At 45.8% G+C, this 15,735-nt stretch overlaps 2 protein-coding genes across 4 annotated transcripts in view; one reads left to right on the top strand and one right to left on the bottom strand.

Annotated features, from left to right (window-relative positions):
- The window catches only part of Atg4b (autophagy related 4B, cysteine peptidase), a 34,702-nt gene extending 19,729 nt beyond the window's left edge, over window positions 1-14,973 (bottom strand). For 2 of the 3 annotated variants that reach the window (NM_174874.4, NM_001368266.1), the window contains exons 1-3: window positions 14,824-14,973; window positions 1,724-1,825; window positions 1,554-1,625 (exon numbers count right to left, since the gene is read on the bottom strand). In NM_174874.4, coding sequence (NP_777363.1) covers window positions 1,554-1,625; window positions 1,724-1,825; window positions 14,824-14,833 — 184 coding nt within the window. In that variant the 5' untranslated portion in view covers window positions 14,834-14,973. Of the gene's footprint in view, window positions 1-1,553; window positions 1,626-1,723; window positions 1,826-14,421; window positions 14,729-14,823 lie in introns of those variants that run through there. The other variant, XM_006529793.3, reaches the window with a different exon arrangement.
- A 66-nt stretch (window positions 14,974-15,039) lies between these two features.
- Thap4 (THAP domain containing 4) overlaps window positions 15,040-15,735 on the top strand; it is a 49,448-nt gene continuing 48,752 nt past the window's right edge. Inside the window, exon 1 of the mRNA NM_025920.3 lies at window positions 15,040-15,421. Coding sequence (NP_080196.3) covers window positions 15,345-15,421 — 77 coding nt within the window. The 5' untranslated portion in view covers window positions 15,040-15,344. The remainder of the gene's footprint in view (window positions 15,422-15,735) is intronic.

Below are 15,735 nucleotides of genomic sequence, written 5' to 3'. Positions count from 1 at the left end.
ATAGCACATGCATCCAATCAGCTTGAGTCCTTGGAAGCAGCAACAAACTGCAGTAAACCACCAGAAGTTTTTTGGTGTGATTCTCTCTATGGAGTCCTGACAAATGCAGCTCAACTATGCAACATAAGGCAGACTAATATATGTGTGTCGTTAATCTTTCATCATGTGTTCTTGTGATGGTTTGTATATTCTTGGACCAAGGAGAGGCACCATTTGGAGGTGTGGCCTTATTAGAATAGGTGTGACCTGGTTGGAGTAGGTGTGTCTCTGTGGATGTGGGCTTAAAACTCTTATCCTAGTTGCCTGGAAGTCAGTCTTCCACTAGCAGCCTTTGGATGAAGACGTAGAACTCTCAGCTCTTCCTGCACCATGCCTGCCTGGATGCTGCCATGTTCCCACCTTGATGATAATGGACCAAACCTGTAGGCCAGCCCCAATTAAATATTGTTTTTTATAAGACTTGCCTTGGTCATGGTGTCTGTTCACAGCAGTAAAACCCTAACTAAGACAGTCCTTTCACATGTTTGTTTTAGTAGAACATCTTCTCTCGTGTCTTCTTGAGCTAAATGTTCCTTCATGAGTCGGCCTTAGCTTTTCACACCTGTGTTCTCTTTAACAAAGGTTCCTTCACGTGTTTGCCCCAACAAAACACCATCCAACCGACTTTCCAAAGAACCCTAAAGTTTCCACTTCACAGTTTAGTTTCTATTTCTGTGATATATTAAATACTGTGACCAAAAGTAACATTTGGCTTACACATCCTGATCACAACCTATCACTAAGGGAAGCCGAGGAACTCAAATAGGACAGGAACCTGGAGGCAGGAGCTGAAACAGAGGCCCTGAAAGAATGCTGCTTATAATGACCTGCCCCATGGCTTGCTTAGCTTTTTTTTTTTTTTTTTTTTTTTTTTAAACAAAACTCAGGCCTACCTGTTCAGTGGTAATACCAGCCACAGTGAGCTATTCCACCCCCAACCCCATCAATCATTAGTCAAGAAAATGCTCATACTTACAGGCAAATCTAATGGAGGCATTTTTGTGTTAAGTTTTACAAAAGAAAAACAAACAAAAGAACCTATCCAGCACAGAGCCTATCTCAAAAACAATCACACAACCAAACAACAACAAAATTATTGTCATGATTCTTAATCCAGTGACACGTTGCCAACAAGGAAATAGAAAGCATATGCATTTCAATACTTGAGCTGGGGCGACAGCTGAGTGAGTAAAGAGTTTGACATGCCTGTGCGAGGACCTGCATTCAATTCCTACAACCTACATGTAGCTTAATGCAGCGGCACACTTCTGAATCCCAGAGCTCCTACAGAATGATGAGAGGAAGAGACAGGAATCCCTGGACGTTCCTAGTCCAGCTAGACTGACATACACAGGGATGAATAAGAGCACTTGTCTCAAACAAGGGGGAAAAGCAAGAACTGAAGGCCTAGGTTGTCCTTTGGCCTACATTCATGTGGCTATACCCCCATTTCACAAGACACAGAGATTAAAAGCAAATGAACCAAAGCATTTGAAAGAATAAAGATTACTCACCAATAGCTGGAAAGTTTCTCCTGTATGTAAACCAAAGTCTGGATGCAACATCAGACAAGATTTCGTCCTTCTCTAATTATTTAAAAGAAAAGACAAACACAAAGTGAGAGGCAGCAGACAACTGCCATCTCAAGAGTTCTGCAGAGTATTTTGAGCCCAGAGGACAATACCTGTGAAAATGCTGTATTTTCTGCCCAGAATCCAAACAGGCTCTGAGGTCTCAGGGAAATCTTCAAATTCAGCAAACCGGAGAGTATCATATGTCAAAGTGGCTGTGGAAACCATAGAAACACATTTGTCTGATTTCACATGGAGACCATTGTATGTTGGGGGTTGGTTCTAATGCTTTGAATTGATTGGTTCCCTAATTGGGAATCTGCATGTCCAGACACTAAAAGTCCTTGCTCCGAATCGGTTTTTGATTGATCAATAAAGACGCCAATGGCTGGGCAAAGGGAGATGAGACGGGACCCTTAGATTTGTGCAGGCTAGGATGCGGGGGAGAGGAGAAACAGAATCACCATGGGAGTGGAGACGGATCAGATTTATAGCTGCAGAGGGAAGATAATCCAAAACCTAGGAGAAGGAAAGCTCCCCCCACCCCCAGGAAGGGTCACCCTTCCATCTTGGGCAGCAAAGACCAATGGGCCTCAAAGAAGGTAACAGGGCAGCAAAGTTAAAGGTAGATTTAGAAGATGTTGAGCCAGGAGTACCAGAGGGAAAAGCCACAGGAGGATTAAAACTTCCCAGCCTTTGAGTAGCCAAGGCATTTCAAAAAATAAGCTATGCAGGGCAGTGGTGGCGCACGCCTTTAATCCCAGCACTTGGGAGGCAGAGGCAGGTGGATTTCTGAGTTCGAGGCCAGCCTGGTCTACAAAGTGAGTTCCAGGACAGCCAGGGCTACACAGAGAAACCCTGTCTCGAAAAACCAAAAAACAGGGCTTGTGAGATGGCTCAGTGGGTAAGAGCACTGACTGCTCTTCCGAAGGTTCGGAGTTCAAATCCCAGCAATCACATGGTGGCTCACAACCATCCATAACAAGATCTGACTCCCTCTTCTGGATTGTCTGAAGATAGCTACAGTGTACTTACATATAATAAATAAATGAATCTTTAAAAAAAAAAAAGAAAAAACAAAAAACAAAAAACAAAAAATCAGCTACTGTGTGTGTGTGTGTTTCATTCAAAGATCCAAAGAGTTCCTGGGTGAGTGGCTGGAAGCGCGACCCGCCCCCGCCGAGAGAACAAAGCAGTGTAGCTAAACTCCATGCTTCAAGTATACCATTTCTGTACTAAAGATTCTTGCAATACCTGCATCTTTCCCTAATAGCCACAAGCAAATATATGAGCACACATGACAGACAGTCTGCTAAACAGTTGCTCTGATAAAAGTTAGGGATGGAAGTTTGACAGCTGACAGGATAGGAAGAAACTTTGGGTTGGGATCAACATTAGGAAACAGGAGCAAAAGACTCCCCCTCAAGGAAAAAAGGTAAGCTCTTGGTTATTTGAGACTTAAGACTTAAAAATTTTTTTTTTCCTTTACCAAACAGGGTCTCTACATACCTCTGACTGTCCTGGAATTTGAAATGCAGACCAAGCTGGTCACACAGTCACAGAGATCCACCTGTGTCTGTCTCCCACATGCTGAAATCAAAGGTATGTGCCACCACCACCCCACTTAATTTTTTTTTTTGAGATAGGGTCTCATGTATCTTAGGTCTTGAACTTGAAATGTAGCCAATAATAACCTTAAACTCCTGATCTGTCTGCCTCTACCTCTTAAGTGCTAGGAGTACGGCATATACCACCACACAAGTTTATGTAAGGCCAGGAACTGAACTTCATACTGGTTTCATGTATTCTAGACAAGCACTCAACCAACAAAGCTACACCCCCCAAGAGAAGGTGCCTTCTAGGATTCTTCTAACCACCTGCTATAAACCATGGATGCAGATACCCAGTGCACTCAGGTTCCATGCTTAGGACAGAATAAGACAAAGGTGGGCACTACCTGGTAGCCAAAGTTTAAATCTCCCTAGGGCAGTCACAAGCTATAGGCTCTTGGGCCATTTATATAAGTTCTGAGTATAAACAATCACTCATCCATAAAAATGATATAATAACAGGGCAGGTTTGCCACACTGCAATGATGCCTTCATGAGAGATTTCCCATGAGGCTCTGCAGGCAGACAGAAGGACGTCTTGCAGAATCACAGAGCTGAAAGCATATACATGTCACTATGCCCACAAGGCTTCCCTGGGTACAATGACAGAGTGCTAGAGTATATCCCAGAAGTACAGACCACACTGACAAATCCTCACGGACAGAGCTTTGCTGAAGCTCAGAGCAGGGCAGAGGCCCGGTGGGCCTGGTCTCAGAACTTGTTCTATGTTTCAACTGTCTATTTTCAAAACAATGTCACAACCTGCTTGGTGACCTTAAGCCCAACTTAATTTCTCCCATTTTTTTTTACATATGATTATGCATGTACATGATGCTAAAGGCTAAATTATGATAAATTAACATTCATGTTCATGGTTTCAAGAAGTCAGAAACCATCATGTATCTCTAACGTCTAAAGCAGCAAAACACAACGTAGGCAAATTTCTTAGGTTTATTAGCAATCTTTATAGGTAAGGAAGCCAACTTCAAAGCGAAAACAGTAAGTAGGGCTCTATTAAATTCAAATATATTACCAAGTCTATCATAACTATGAAAATTATGGGTTGTGCCGCTTGACAAATCAAAAGCCAGGCTGGGTGTGAAGAAACCAGAGAGGAACAGAACTAAAAAGAGGCCAACACAGCTCCCACCAACTTCACAGCACCCAAGAAGCAACAATAGTCACGTTGGTCTGTGGAAAGAAGGCCCAGACCTCCAACAGAATCCCACACTCCACACGGTGAATGGCCTGTCCCCAGTCTAGCTGCAGACTGCGCCTACGCTACTCTCCGCTCCTCCTCATGTCAGGAGGGTTTACTCTGTTCCTGAGGAGATGGAGTAGGAGCTATGTCTGTCCCACTCTCTAGATAGAGCCTTCATTCCTAGCAGTGTAGTGTGGGAAGAGCCCGACTATGGAACCAGGAGTCTGAGGCCATCAAAAACTAGCTTGTGCTCCCCTTGAACTAGTATCCTTTCTGAATCTCCATTTCCTCACTGGTAAAGTAGAAACGGTGTACATTCCTCACTGGGCTGAGGAGTACGATTCTAGAGCTCTGAACCATCCAGGGAATGACATAAGCATACTTTCACAGGGCTAGCCTCCAATCCTTGAAATGAGGAAGTATGTAAAGAAATCCATTCTGTTCCTATATGAAAATGTAACAATGTACAGAAGTATCAAAGCAAATGTGTGAGTTTCTTCACCAAAAGAGATTCTAACCCAACAAACTTTCCTCAAGAAAAACATACAGTCCTGGTATAGGCAGCAGAGACAGGTGGATATCTGTGAGTTCCAGGCCAGCCAGGCATACACAGTAAAACTGTCTAAGAAAGAAAAGGAGGAACAAACTCACACATCTCACACATACACACACACACACACACACACACACCACACACACACACACACACACACACACACACACACACACACACACACACACGGAGGGGAGGGGAGGGGAGGGGAGGGGAGGGGAGGGGAGGAGAGGAGAGGAGAGGAGAGGAGAGGAGAGGAGAGGAGAGGAGAGGAGAGGAGAGGAGAGGAGACTGACTCCTAGGGGAGGGGAGGGGAGGGGAGGGGAGGGGAGGGGAGGGGAGGAGAGGAGAGGAGAGGAGAGGAGAGGAGAGGAGAGGAGAGGAGAGGAGAGGAAAGGAGAGGAGAGGAGCCTTTTGTTGTTGCAGGCATCCCACTGGTTTGGAAGACAGGAAGAAAACACACACCACCATTCATGCAATATGGCACCTTACCTGGGCATACCCACAGTGTCAACTCAAACAAACAAACAAGCACATGATTGAGGTGACATTCACAAAGCATTATCCAGGCAAAACTGATGCAGAAGAGACACTTCTGACCTTCTGGATCTACTTTCAGTGGAAAAAAATGGAACCTTTTCAAACTGGGGCTCTAATGGTGACTGAGGTTTGGAGATAGGCCACACTTGGAGCCATATAGCTACATGCCACACTTCTCTAAGCTTCAGTCACCCCACTTAAGAAATGGCACCACAAGCTCTGTCCAAGGGGATGAGAACCCAGAACAAGTGCAAACCTAAGCTCACAATCTCTAACATGTTCACCAGCAAAGGACTCTCTGGGCACCATTCTCCACAGAGGTTTTTCAGTTCAACTGCGCTGTCTCGTTAAAGCCATTTGTTTGTTTGTTTGTTTGTTTGTTTGTTTGTTTCAAGACAGGGTTTCTCTGTGTAGCCCTGGCTGTCCTGGAACTCACTCTGTAGACCAGGCTGGCCTCAAACTCAGAAATCCACCTGCCTCTGCCTCCAAAGTGCTGGGATTAAAAGCGTGCACCACCACTGCCCGGCTAGTGAAAGCCTCTTTATAGCCCAACATGCATCACTTACAAAGCATCATGAATGGCTCCTGTGATAGTTTGTATATCTTTGGACCAGGGAGTGGCACCATCTGGAGGTGTGGCCTTGTTGAAATAGGTGTGACCTAGTCGGAATGGGTGTGTGACTGTGGGTGTGGCATAAGATCCTCACCCTAATTGCCTGGAAGTCAGTCTTCCACTAGCAGCCTTTGGATGAAGATGTAGAACTCTCAGCTCTACCTGCACCATGACTGTCTGGATACTGCCATGCACCCACCTTGATGATAATGGACTGAACCTCTGAATCTCTAAGCCAGCCCCAATTAAATGTTGTTTTATTAAGACTTGCCTTGGTCATGGTGTCTGTTCACAGCAGTAAAAACCTAATACAGCTCCTGAGCCAGAGAGGTAAACCTTAAAGAGTTTGTAACAGTTTGTAAACGCCCAAGCAACTAGTTAAATTTGCCATTAGTCGACACGCAGAAAGATTTAGTGAGGTATCTAAGGACCCTCTGTCCTATGAGAGAACTCTTATTTGGTCAAGCACCCTAGGTGTCTGACTTCCATACCCTCTTACTGGGACTTCTGTGATCATGACAGTTTAGTACTATGATTTAATAGTTTATCCGACAGTCAGAAAAATAGGGAATTATACTCAGTAAATGGAACTAACCTTTTTACTTAACCACAGATTACACTATCATTCAAGCAGGAAGAACCACAAAAACATGCAGCCAGCAAGTCTCTTTTAAAGATTACAGCAATCTATCGTATCCTTACATTTTACTTCCAGCACTTGGGAGTCTGAAGGAGGAGGATGATGAGTTTGAGGCTAGCCTGGGATATACAGCAAGTCCCTACTAGGAGTCTTTCTTTCCTTTGAAAAATTCTTAGGACTAAGATAATGGTTTTCAGGGCCAGAGAGATGGCTTAAGATGGTTAAGAGCATTGACTGCTCTTCCAGAACTCGAGTTCAAGTCCCAGCAACCACATGGTGGCTCACAACGATCTATAATGGAATCTGATGCCACCTTCTGATGTGTGTGAAGACAGCTACAGCTTACTCATACAAATAATTTTTTTAAAAAATTCCATAGGGTTCGGATTATTGCAAAAAAAATAATAGTTTTCATGTAAAAAAAATTAACAATTTTTAGCTGCCACAAAGCTAGAAAACTCCACTTTAGTATACACACTAGACAGAATGTTACATCAAAGTCCAGTGCTAGGAGGCTGGGGACATAGCTCAGTTAGAATGCTTACATAGTTTACAGAAAGCCTTCAGTTCTCTAATGCCATGGGTTTATGGGTGAACCATTTATAATCCCAGTCTGTAATTTGACAGAAGGATAAGTTCAAAGTTAGCCTCCATTAACTGGAACAGAGTATTTTAAATTTGGGATATTTGCATATACATAACAAGATCTCATTAGAAAAAGCACTATGACCCAAATAAAATTATGAAACTTATTTAGGTTTCATCTATACACTTTATACATAGCCAGGAGATACTTTTTAAAAAGTGTGTGTGTGTGTGTGTGTGTGTGTATACACATGCATGCACATGTGTCATGCCTACAGAAGCCAGAAGAAGGCATGAGATCTGGAGCTTGCGTTACAGAAGGCTGGGTACTGGGAACTGACATCAAGTTCTCTTAACTGCTAAGCCATCTCTCCAGCACCTGAAAGTAATTTCACAAAATTCTTTTAATATGATGGTGGTTTAAAATAAATCTGGTTTTTTTCCTGCTGTTTTTACAGTACTGGAGATTGAATCTGGTGCCTCATGCATGCTAAGTAGACATTCTATCACTGAGGTACATCTCTATCTCTTATTTTATTCTTTATTTTGGAAGAAAAAGGTTAGCTCATGCTAGCTAGAGTTAGGGGTTGGTCTGATGCTGCTATGAAGTCAGATGCTAACCACTGGCCCCAAAGTCCCAAGGCACACATTCTCAGGGATACCAAAGATGTTATATAAATTCTGCTCACCAATCTTCTCTGACTGGTTAAATAACAGTGGCTGACAGCCACTTACTGGAGAAAATAGAGGTCAGTGAGGTTTCAGTTATCAGACTAGGGGTTATAGGGAGGGAGGGAGAGATGGGAAAGCGGGAGGTCTCTATTAGATGGGATGAACCAGGGGCACAAGACCAAAAGAAGTGGACCCTCAGGATAGATAGATGGAGCATAAAAACCGGGTGAACAAGTAACTTGGGGAACGCAGCTAGGAAATAGCCAGTCTAGCGTAGAGAAATAGTTTAGGGGTAATCGCCCAGTATTTATGCTAAAACTGATTAAATAAATCGATAAGATTCTGACTCAATTATTGGGAGGCTGACCAGGTCAAAATAAGAATAGCGTTAATAAATATGATACACCAATAAGTACACATGGCTCCAGCTGCATATGCAGCAGAGGACAGCCTTGTAAGGCATCAATGGGAGAAGAGGCCCTTGGTCCCATGAAGGCTGGATAGATGCCCCTGTGTAGGGGCATCAAGGGCGGGGAGAAGGGGGTGGGTGGGTGGGTGGAGGAACACCCTCATAGAAGTTGGGGGAGGGGGGAGAGGAGAACCAGGTAAGGGGATAACACTTGAAATGTAAATAAAGAAAATATCCAATAAAAAATATGTATATAAATAAATATGATACAACAAGCTAGTCTCTTTTTTGGGGGAGAGGGGGGGTCGAGACAGGGTTTCCCTGTATAGCCCTGGCTGTCCTGGAGCTCACTCTGTAGACCAGGCTGGCCTGGAACTCAGAAATCCGCCTGCCTCTGCCTCCCAAGTGCTGGGATTAAAGCTAGTCTTAAACACTTTGCAGCCCAAGATGGACTTGAATTTGTGATCCTCCTGTGTTGGGATAATCTTTTCATACACTTGTGAAGCTGTGTCTCTGTCCTTCCTCACCTGCCTAAGCATTTTCTGATTGGTTTAATAAAGAGCTGAATGGGGCTGGTGAGATGGCTCAGTGGGTAAGAGCACCCGACTGTTCTTCCAAAGGTCCGGAGTTCAGTTCTTCCAAAGGTCCGGAGTTCAAATCCCAGCAACCACATGGTGGCTCACAACCATCCGTAACGGGATCTGACGCCCTCTTCTGGTGTGTCTGAAGACAGTTACAGTGTACTTACATATAACAATAAATAAATCTTTAAAAAAAATAAAAAATAAAAAAATAAAATAAAGAGCTGAATGGCCAGTAGCTGAGCAGGAGAGGATTGTCAGGTCTTCCATGCAGAGATAGGAACTCAGGGAAAGAATCAGGCATCATTGATTCAAGGAGGGAGGAACAGAGAGAAGTAATGGGTCATGTGGGAAAATGTAGATTAGAATAAATGGGATAATTTAAGTGAGAAAAACTAGCTGAGAGGTAGCCAGCTAAGGCCTAAGCTTACTAAATAAATATAAGTCTCTCTATGACTATTAGGAAACTGGTGGGTTGCGACAGCCTTAGTCCCCTAAGAAGCTAGGATTATAGGCTTGGGCCACTAGATAAGCCATGGGCTTTGTTTTGCTGAGACAAGTTCTCCTACTGTAACTCAAACTAACCTGGAACTAAGTAATGCAAGCTGGTATCAAACTTGTGAGAGAATCTCTTGTCTAGGCCTCCTCAGTTGTGGGATTATAGGCATGAGTCACCATATCCAGTTTTTAAGATAGGATCTCAGAAGACTCCAGGCTGATCTCAAATTCCTGCCTCAACTTTTTAAGTACTGGGTTTACAGGTACACACTACTATACCTGGCACAAAGATTTTGGGGCATTTCATGATTTTCGTTTGCTTGTAGACAGGGTTTTGTGCATTTCAGGTTGGTCTAGAACTCCAGAGGTAATCAAGGATGACCTTGAACTTCTCTGCCTGACAGCATCTCTGGGAAAGTGCACTGAATGCTAGGGATTAACCAAAGACTTTGTGAATAGTAGGCAAACACTCTACCAACTAAGCTACACCCCCACTGCCGCCCTCTCCCTTTTTTGAGGGGGATGGAACAAGGCCTTGGACATGCTAGGAAAGTACTCGACCACTGAGTTACATCCCCAGTGTGAGACTTTTGACATGAGCTCAGATAGTTTTTCCATACCTAGCATCAGATTGGCAATTACTGAGCATTTTGGATACTAAATTTCCACTAGGGATTTCATCCTGTGGTAGAGGAATAGCTAAGTCATTCATTTAAGTCCCACAGACTGAATATACATGTGTATAGAGACCAGTGGCCACTGCACTTCACTTTTATGAGATGCTAAGGATCCAAACTCAGACTCTTATGCTTGTTCAATAAGTACTCTACTGACTGACCCATTCCCCTAATCACCAACACTTCTTTGAACCAGGAGCATGTTTACATACACAGTGCTGGGATATAGGTGGAGAGGAGAACCAAACCACTTGGGCCTTCCACTTCCCCATACTGGAAGCCTTGGACTCCCTCCTGGCCTCTCTCATTCCCTATTTACATGCAGACCCTGGACAATTTAGCTGTTAACAGCTTTCTGCTTCAGCTTTCTTTTTCCTTTAGCTCCAAGACTATGTAACCAATGGCACCTTAACAACGCTACTTGGTCACCTAACAAGGACTTCTGCAGTGAGAACTTTGGTTTCTTAAAAAAAAAAATAATAACTATCATAAGAATATATTTTCATTAATCCAAGGTGTGGAATATGAGGCTGCTTTAGACTGTTCATAGTAGCTATGATTTGCCTCATGCTCTCGCAGGAGCACAGTTTTGCCACTGCAGATAATTTCTACAACTATGTGACATTTGGAATTCTAGGAACTTTTTAGAGGGTATATAAATGCTAGGGCCCCAGAGAGGTATGGTGGGTTGCAGGTTGTTGTTGTTGGTCTAAGTTTGCTAAGTAGTCAAAGAAGAAACAAGAAATTAGATATCCTGATGGTAAAGATCAAACTCTCCCCAAAGAACTGCCACTCAGCAGGAAGCAGTCTAATGATATTGGTGCCACTTTTCTGCCCCCTGACTTTATTCAGGGAGTTCTTCCCTTCCCCCCTATCCTTTTTTCTCTCCTATATAGTATTAGGAAAAGGGTGGAAGAAAAGAGGTGGAGAAGGGTGAAAGAGATGAACCCACAAAGTAGCAAAGACCAGCTACACACCTCACACTCAGCAAAACCAAAACCAAGTCTCTACCAAGCATGCCCGCCCTCATCCAATTTCCTTATCGTGTACAGTAAAACCCAGCGCCATCCCACTCCTCTTAACTTCCAGCTTGCAAATAAAAATCTGGTGTCTTGACCTTCATCACCCATCTAGAATCTATTATCTCCAAGTTTACAGCACCTCTCTACATGTCTTATTGAAGCAGGTCTTACCTTATGTTTCTTCCAGCTTCAACCCTCTTCAGTGCACTCTCAACAAAAAAGACAGAACAAGGCCATCGAGATGGTTAAGCTCTTGCCTGATACCTGAGCTCAATGCCACATGGTAGAAAGAAGGCTTTATCCTGACTTCTGCTCTTTTGTAACTGCATGTGTGCATGTGCACTACCCAACTCACACTCACATGCACACACCCCTGCTCAGTAAGATGGAACACATGCCTGGGACCTGGAGAACCTATAATTGTTACTTTACTACACCAGCATAATTCCTAACTACAGTCCAGATATTTCCCCATAGATCCACATTAAGTGTAGATCTCAGCCCTCAACAAGGGAACCTCTCTTTGCAACACATGGAAACCGCTACAAAAGAACAAACTGGCCAAAATGCAGAGAACAAGTGACCATGTGGTGCCCATCCCCAGCTGTTAAATCTTCAACACAACTCCTGCAATGAAGCTCAGGGACTATGGGGGAAGGCAGGGCCAAAAACCCTTAAGTCAGGAGAATGGGAAGTTTGCTGAGAGATCACATCTCTTAGAATATCAGAGAAGCTACCCAGAATCCAATTATCATAGCTGCTAAACAAGACCTGAACAAGGTCAACACCAACAGGCATGCTAACATGGAAGGGGAACTCTCATGAGGCCCCAACCCCAGAAAAAGAATTACAGTCAACCAAGGAACGGTGAGGGTAGGAGGAGAAAGTCTTCCTTTGAAGAGCCTCCCCAGTATCAAACAAGCAAATAACAATATACAGACTAAGCAGATTTTATTTATATACTAAGGAATACAGGCACACGCACACACAGTGCAAGGAGGAAATGTCTGGGAGGGGCTTGAAGAAGAAAGGGGAAAGGGAAATATGATGTGATTATGTTTTAATCTCAAAAGATAAATACAAATTATATAAGAAAAATGTTGGGTTTTTAAAAAATCCCATAGCAAGTCTGTTAAATTTCACATACTCATCTCAAAACCTCCCAAGGAGTCCTACTCAGAATAAACTTGTGAGTCCTCACAGTGACCCAGCAAGGATTCATGACTGAACCTAAATCATCTTTCACCATCTTTGGTGAAACTTAAACAACAACAACAAAAACCTAAACTGGGTGTGGGAGGAGGGAGGTAGCACATGACTTTAATCTCAGCACTCTGGGGCAGGGCAAGCAGATCTCTGAGTTCAAGGCCAGCCTGACCTACAGAGTGAGTTCTAAGACAGCCAGAGCTGCACAGAAACCCATCTCCAAAACCAACCAACAGTGTAGGCACATGTCTGCATGTGGGCATGTGAGTGTGGTGCCCTAGGCACTGGGTCCCCTGGACTAGAGTCCCGGGGATTATGGGCTACCTAACATAGGTACTAGGAACTGAACTGGTCTTCTAGAAGACCAGTAAGTTAGTTCTCTAACCACTGAACCATCTCTCCAGTCCTCCAGCTCACTGAACTCCTGGGGCATGAACCTCCATGCCACTTTGTTTTTGGTTTAGTTTTTGGTTTAGTCTCGACAAGAATGTACTTTCACAGAGCATGGGGTAGGTGTACTTAAGATGGGATGGAGGGGAGTAGGGGAAGGGGAAAATAATGAATTATCCAAAAAAACCTTTAAATATGCTTCCAAAGTGAGATTTGTTTTTGTCCATCCTGCTACAGTTCCAGTCACCTATAACCTAGCCCACATCACTCTCCCATATAAGCACCATCCAGGCCTATATACTTCTGGTCTCCTGTAGAGAATGTCAGGGGCCTCAGACAGCATTTCTTTTCCTTTGTCCATTTTTCTAGTCCAATGTCTAGATTGAAACTCCTGATACCCAATAACAAATGTAGTTTATAAAAAGATCAAGGTAGGTAGGGCAGGATGGCTCACACTTTTTAAGTCCAGCACTTCAAGGCCAGCCTGATCTACATCCTGAGTTCTAGTACAGTGAGGGTTTTGTGGAGAGATACTGCTGAGAGAGAAAGAGAGAGAAAACACACAAACACAGCACACACAATTATAAGAATAACCAGAAGCAACATTACAAGGGTGGTGGGAGATCAGAAGGTAGATCATAAAATGCCACCCAGAATTATATCAGGAGAAAAATTGCACCATCATACTGTATTTAAAAAAAAGTGTTTTATCACCATTAACACAAGTCTTCAAACACAGATGTCTTTTGAGTTTGATCTCACAGCAGCATTAAACACCCACTTAATTTCAGCATTGGGGATGTACAAGCAAGCAGATATATTTCTGTGAGTCTTGGGTCAGCATGGTCTACATATTAGACAAGACTAAACAGTGAGGCCTTGTCTTTAAAAAAAAAAGTGGGGGAGAGGATAATTAAGTAATTCAATGTATTATCCCATTCCACACCTCCAAGAGGCACTGTGGTGTGACAGCTTCAGTTATTCATTCTAAAAAAAAAAAAAAAATGAATTATCTTAAAAAAATATACACCTGGCTCATGCATCTTGGGGAGTCAACGTTCCTGCTTCCTCCAGCTACGGATGCCATAAACTGCTGAAATGTGTATTAACTGTAGGCATTACTCCCAAGTAAGAGCCGACTACTTCTCTAACACAGCTGTCAGAAGAAAACCATCAAAAGCAACGCCATTCAAGAAAAGTACAATGAAATCAGGTAGCAGGACTCCTTCACAAAGGAGTGGATTCTTGAAGGCAGGTCGCTCTTAAATTAAAAAAAGGAAAAAAGAAAAAGAAAACCAAAAAAAAAAAAAAAAACCCGCTAACGCTGCTGAGGGAATGAGAGAACCTCTGTTGGGGGTGGGGTGGGGTGGAATGGGGTGGGGTGGGTATTTTTAGGGCTATTAGCAAACAACTTATTTGATAGATTTGCATCTCCAAGACTTCTGGCCAACATAAACAAAGAACCGCACTCTCCAGCTTCAGAAGCAAGAGTCAGTTAAAAACAAACAAACAAACAAACAAACAAAACCCACCCACACTTAACCCAGTATTAGGACCTCAAGAAGTCAAAGTAGCATGTGACTGATCCGCTGTCAGAACAGGAGCGGGGCTCACCTACACAGGTTATTGAACTTCAAAGACAAAAGATGTGCATGTTGTGGTAGCTGGACCAGCGGCCAACAACTTGACAGAAGTTAAAGAGGTCGGCTCTTCAATGGACACCGCAAGGCCCACCCTCGCGGCGCACCGGTCCTCTCCGGGCACCAGGGTGCCCGCGTCCTGATGCGTCCCTCAGACTCCCTGCCCTCACGCCCGCAGCCGCGAGCCCACAGGCTGGGACGCTCCCCGAGGGCCGCGGCCGAGCGCCGGAGGCCGAGGCGCTGACGAGTGGCCCCGCGAACCCGGTACTGAGCGCTGCGGGGAGGCGCGGCCCGCCCAGCCCAACACACCGGCCTCCGCCCCAGCGGGCGGCCACGGGAGCCCGCCCGCGACAGGGCAGGCGTCCGCCCTCCTTACCTGCGTCCATCTTCCCTGTCCGGCTGCCGACTGACCGTGCCGTCGCTCCGACGGACTACTGCGCGACACGGCGACGGGAAGCCGCGGCAGCCAAGCGCGGCGCAGCGGAAGCGCGGGCGTCGCCATCTCGCCGTACGGCGGTGGGCACGCGGGGGGTGGGGCCTCGGCGCGTGTGGTTCCTAACCGGACGCGGCCGCCCCGCCCCCGGCCCGCGCCGCCGCTTCGGAACACCCGGGAGCCGGCCCGAGCTGCGCTCCTCCGGCGCCGCCATCTTTCCGTACAGACAGCCACCCGCGCATGTCTCGGTACGGACTCACCGCCCGCTGCGGCCGCGACGCCGGCGCCGTGGCCGGGCAGTCCGAGCGCAGCGTGGTGCGGGCGGCAGCGCGCAGCCATCTTGCCGTACGGCTCGGCCGCGGCCCACGTCCCGAGCTGTGTCGCCGCGCTCCCTCGGGGCGGGTCGGGCCAGCGGGCGGGCGGCAAGGATCGGAGCCTGGCGGCGCTCACGACCGAGGCCCGCAATGGTGATCTGCTGCGCGGCCGTGAACTGTTCCAACAGGCAGGGCAAGGGCGAGAAACGCGCTGTCTCCTTCCACAGGTACGCGGCCCGCCTCCGGGTCCGCCACGCCCCCGCCCTGGCCGGGGCCCGCGGGGAAACTGAGGCCGCGCGGCGGGCCGAGCTCCGGGGACCGGGAGTGGGGGGCCGGCTAACCGAGGGTAACTGTGGGAGGTGGACGGGTCGTGGAGCTTTATGACCTTGGCTTGGACCGCCGGCTTTGGGGACCAGCACGGCCATGCCTCGGGCAGAGCGGCCGGAGGCCCCCTCCGCCACCTCCACCAACGGGCGTCGCACTGATTTGGGCTGGCCCTGCCAATTTCAGGAGTATTCTGCAAGGGCGCCTTCTCAGGTTA

This window comes from Mus musculus, chromosome 1, assembly GCF_000001635.26.
Source record: "Mus musculus strain C57BL/6J chromosome 1, GRCm38.p6 C57BL/6J".
Classification (NCBI taxonomy): Eukaryota; Metazoa; Chordata; class Mammalia; order Rodentia; family Muridae; genus Mus; species Mus musculus.
This window is presented reverse-complemented; position numbering and strand designations above follow the sequence as displayed.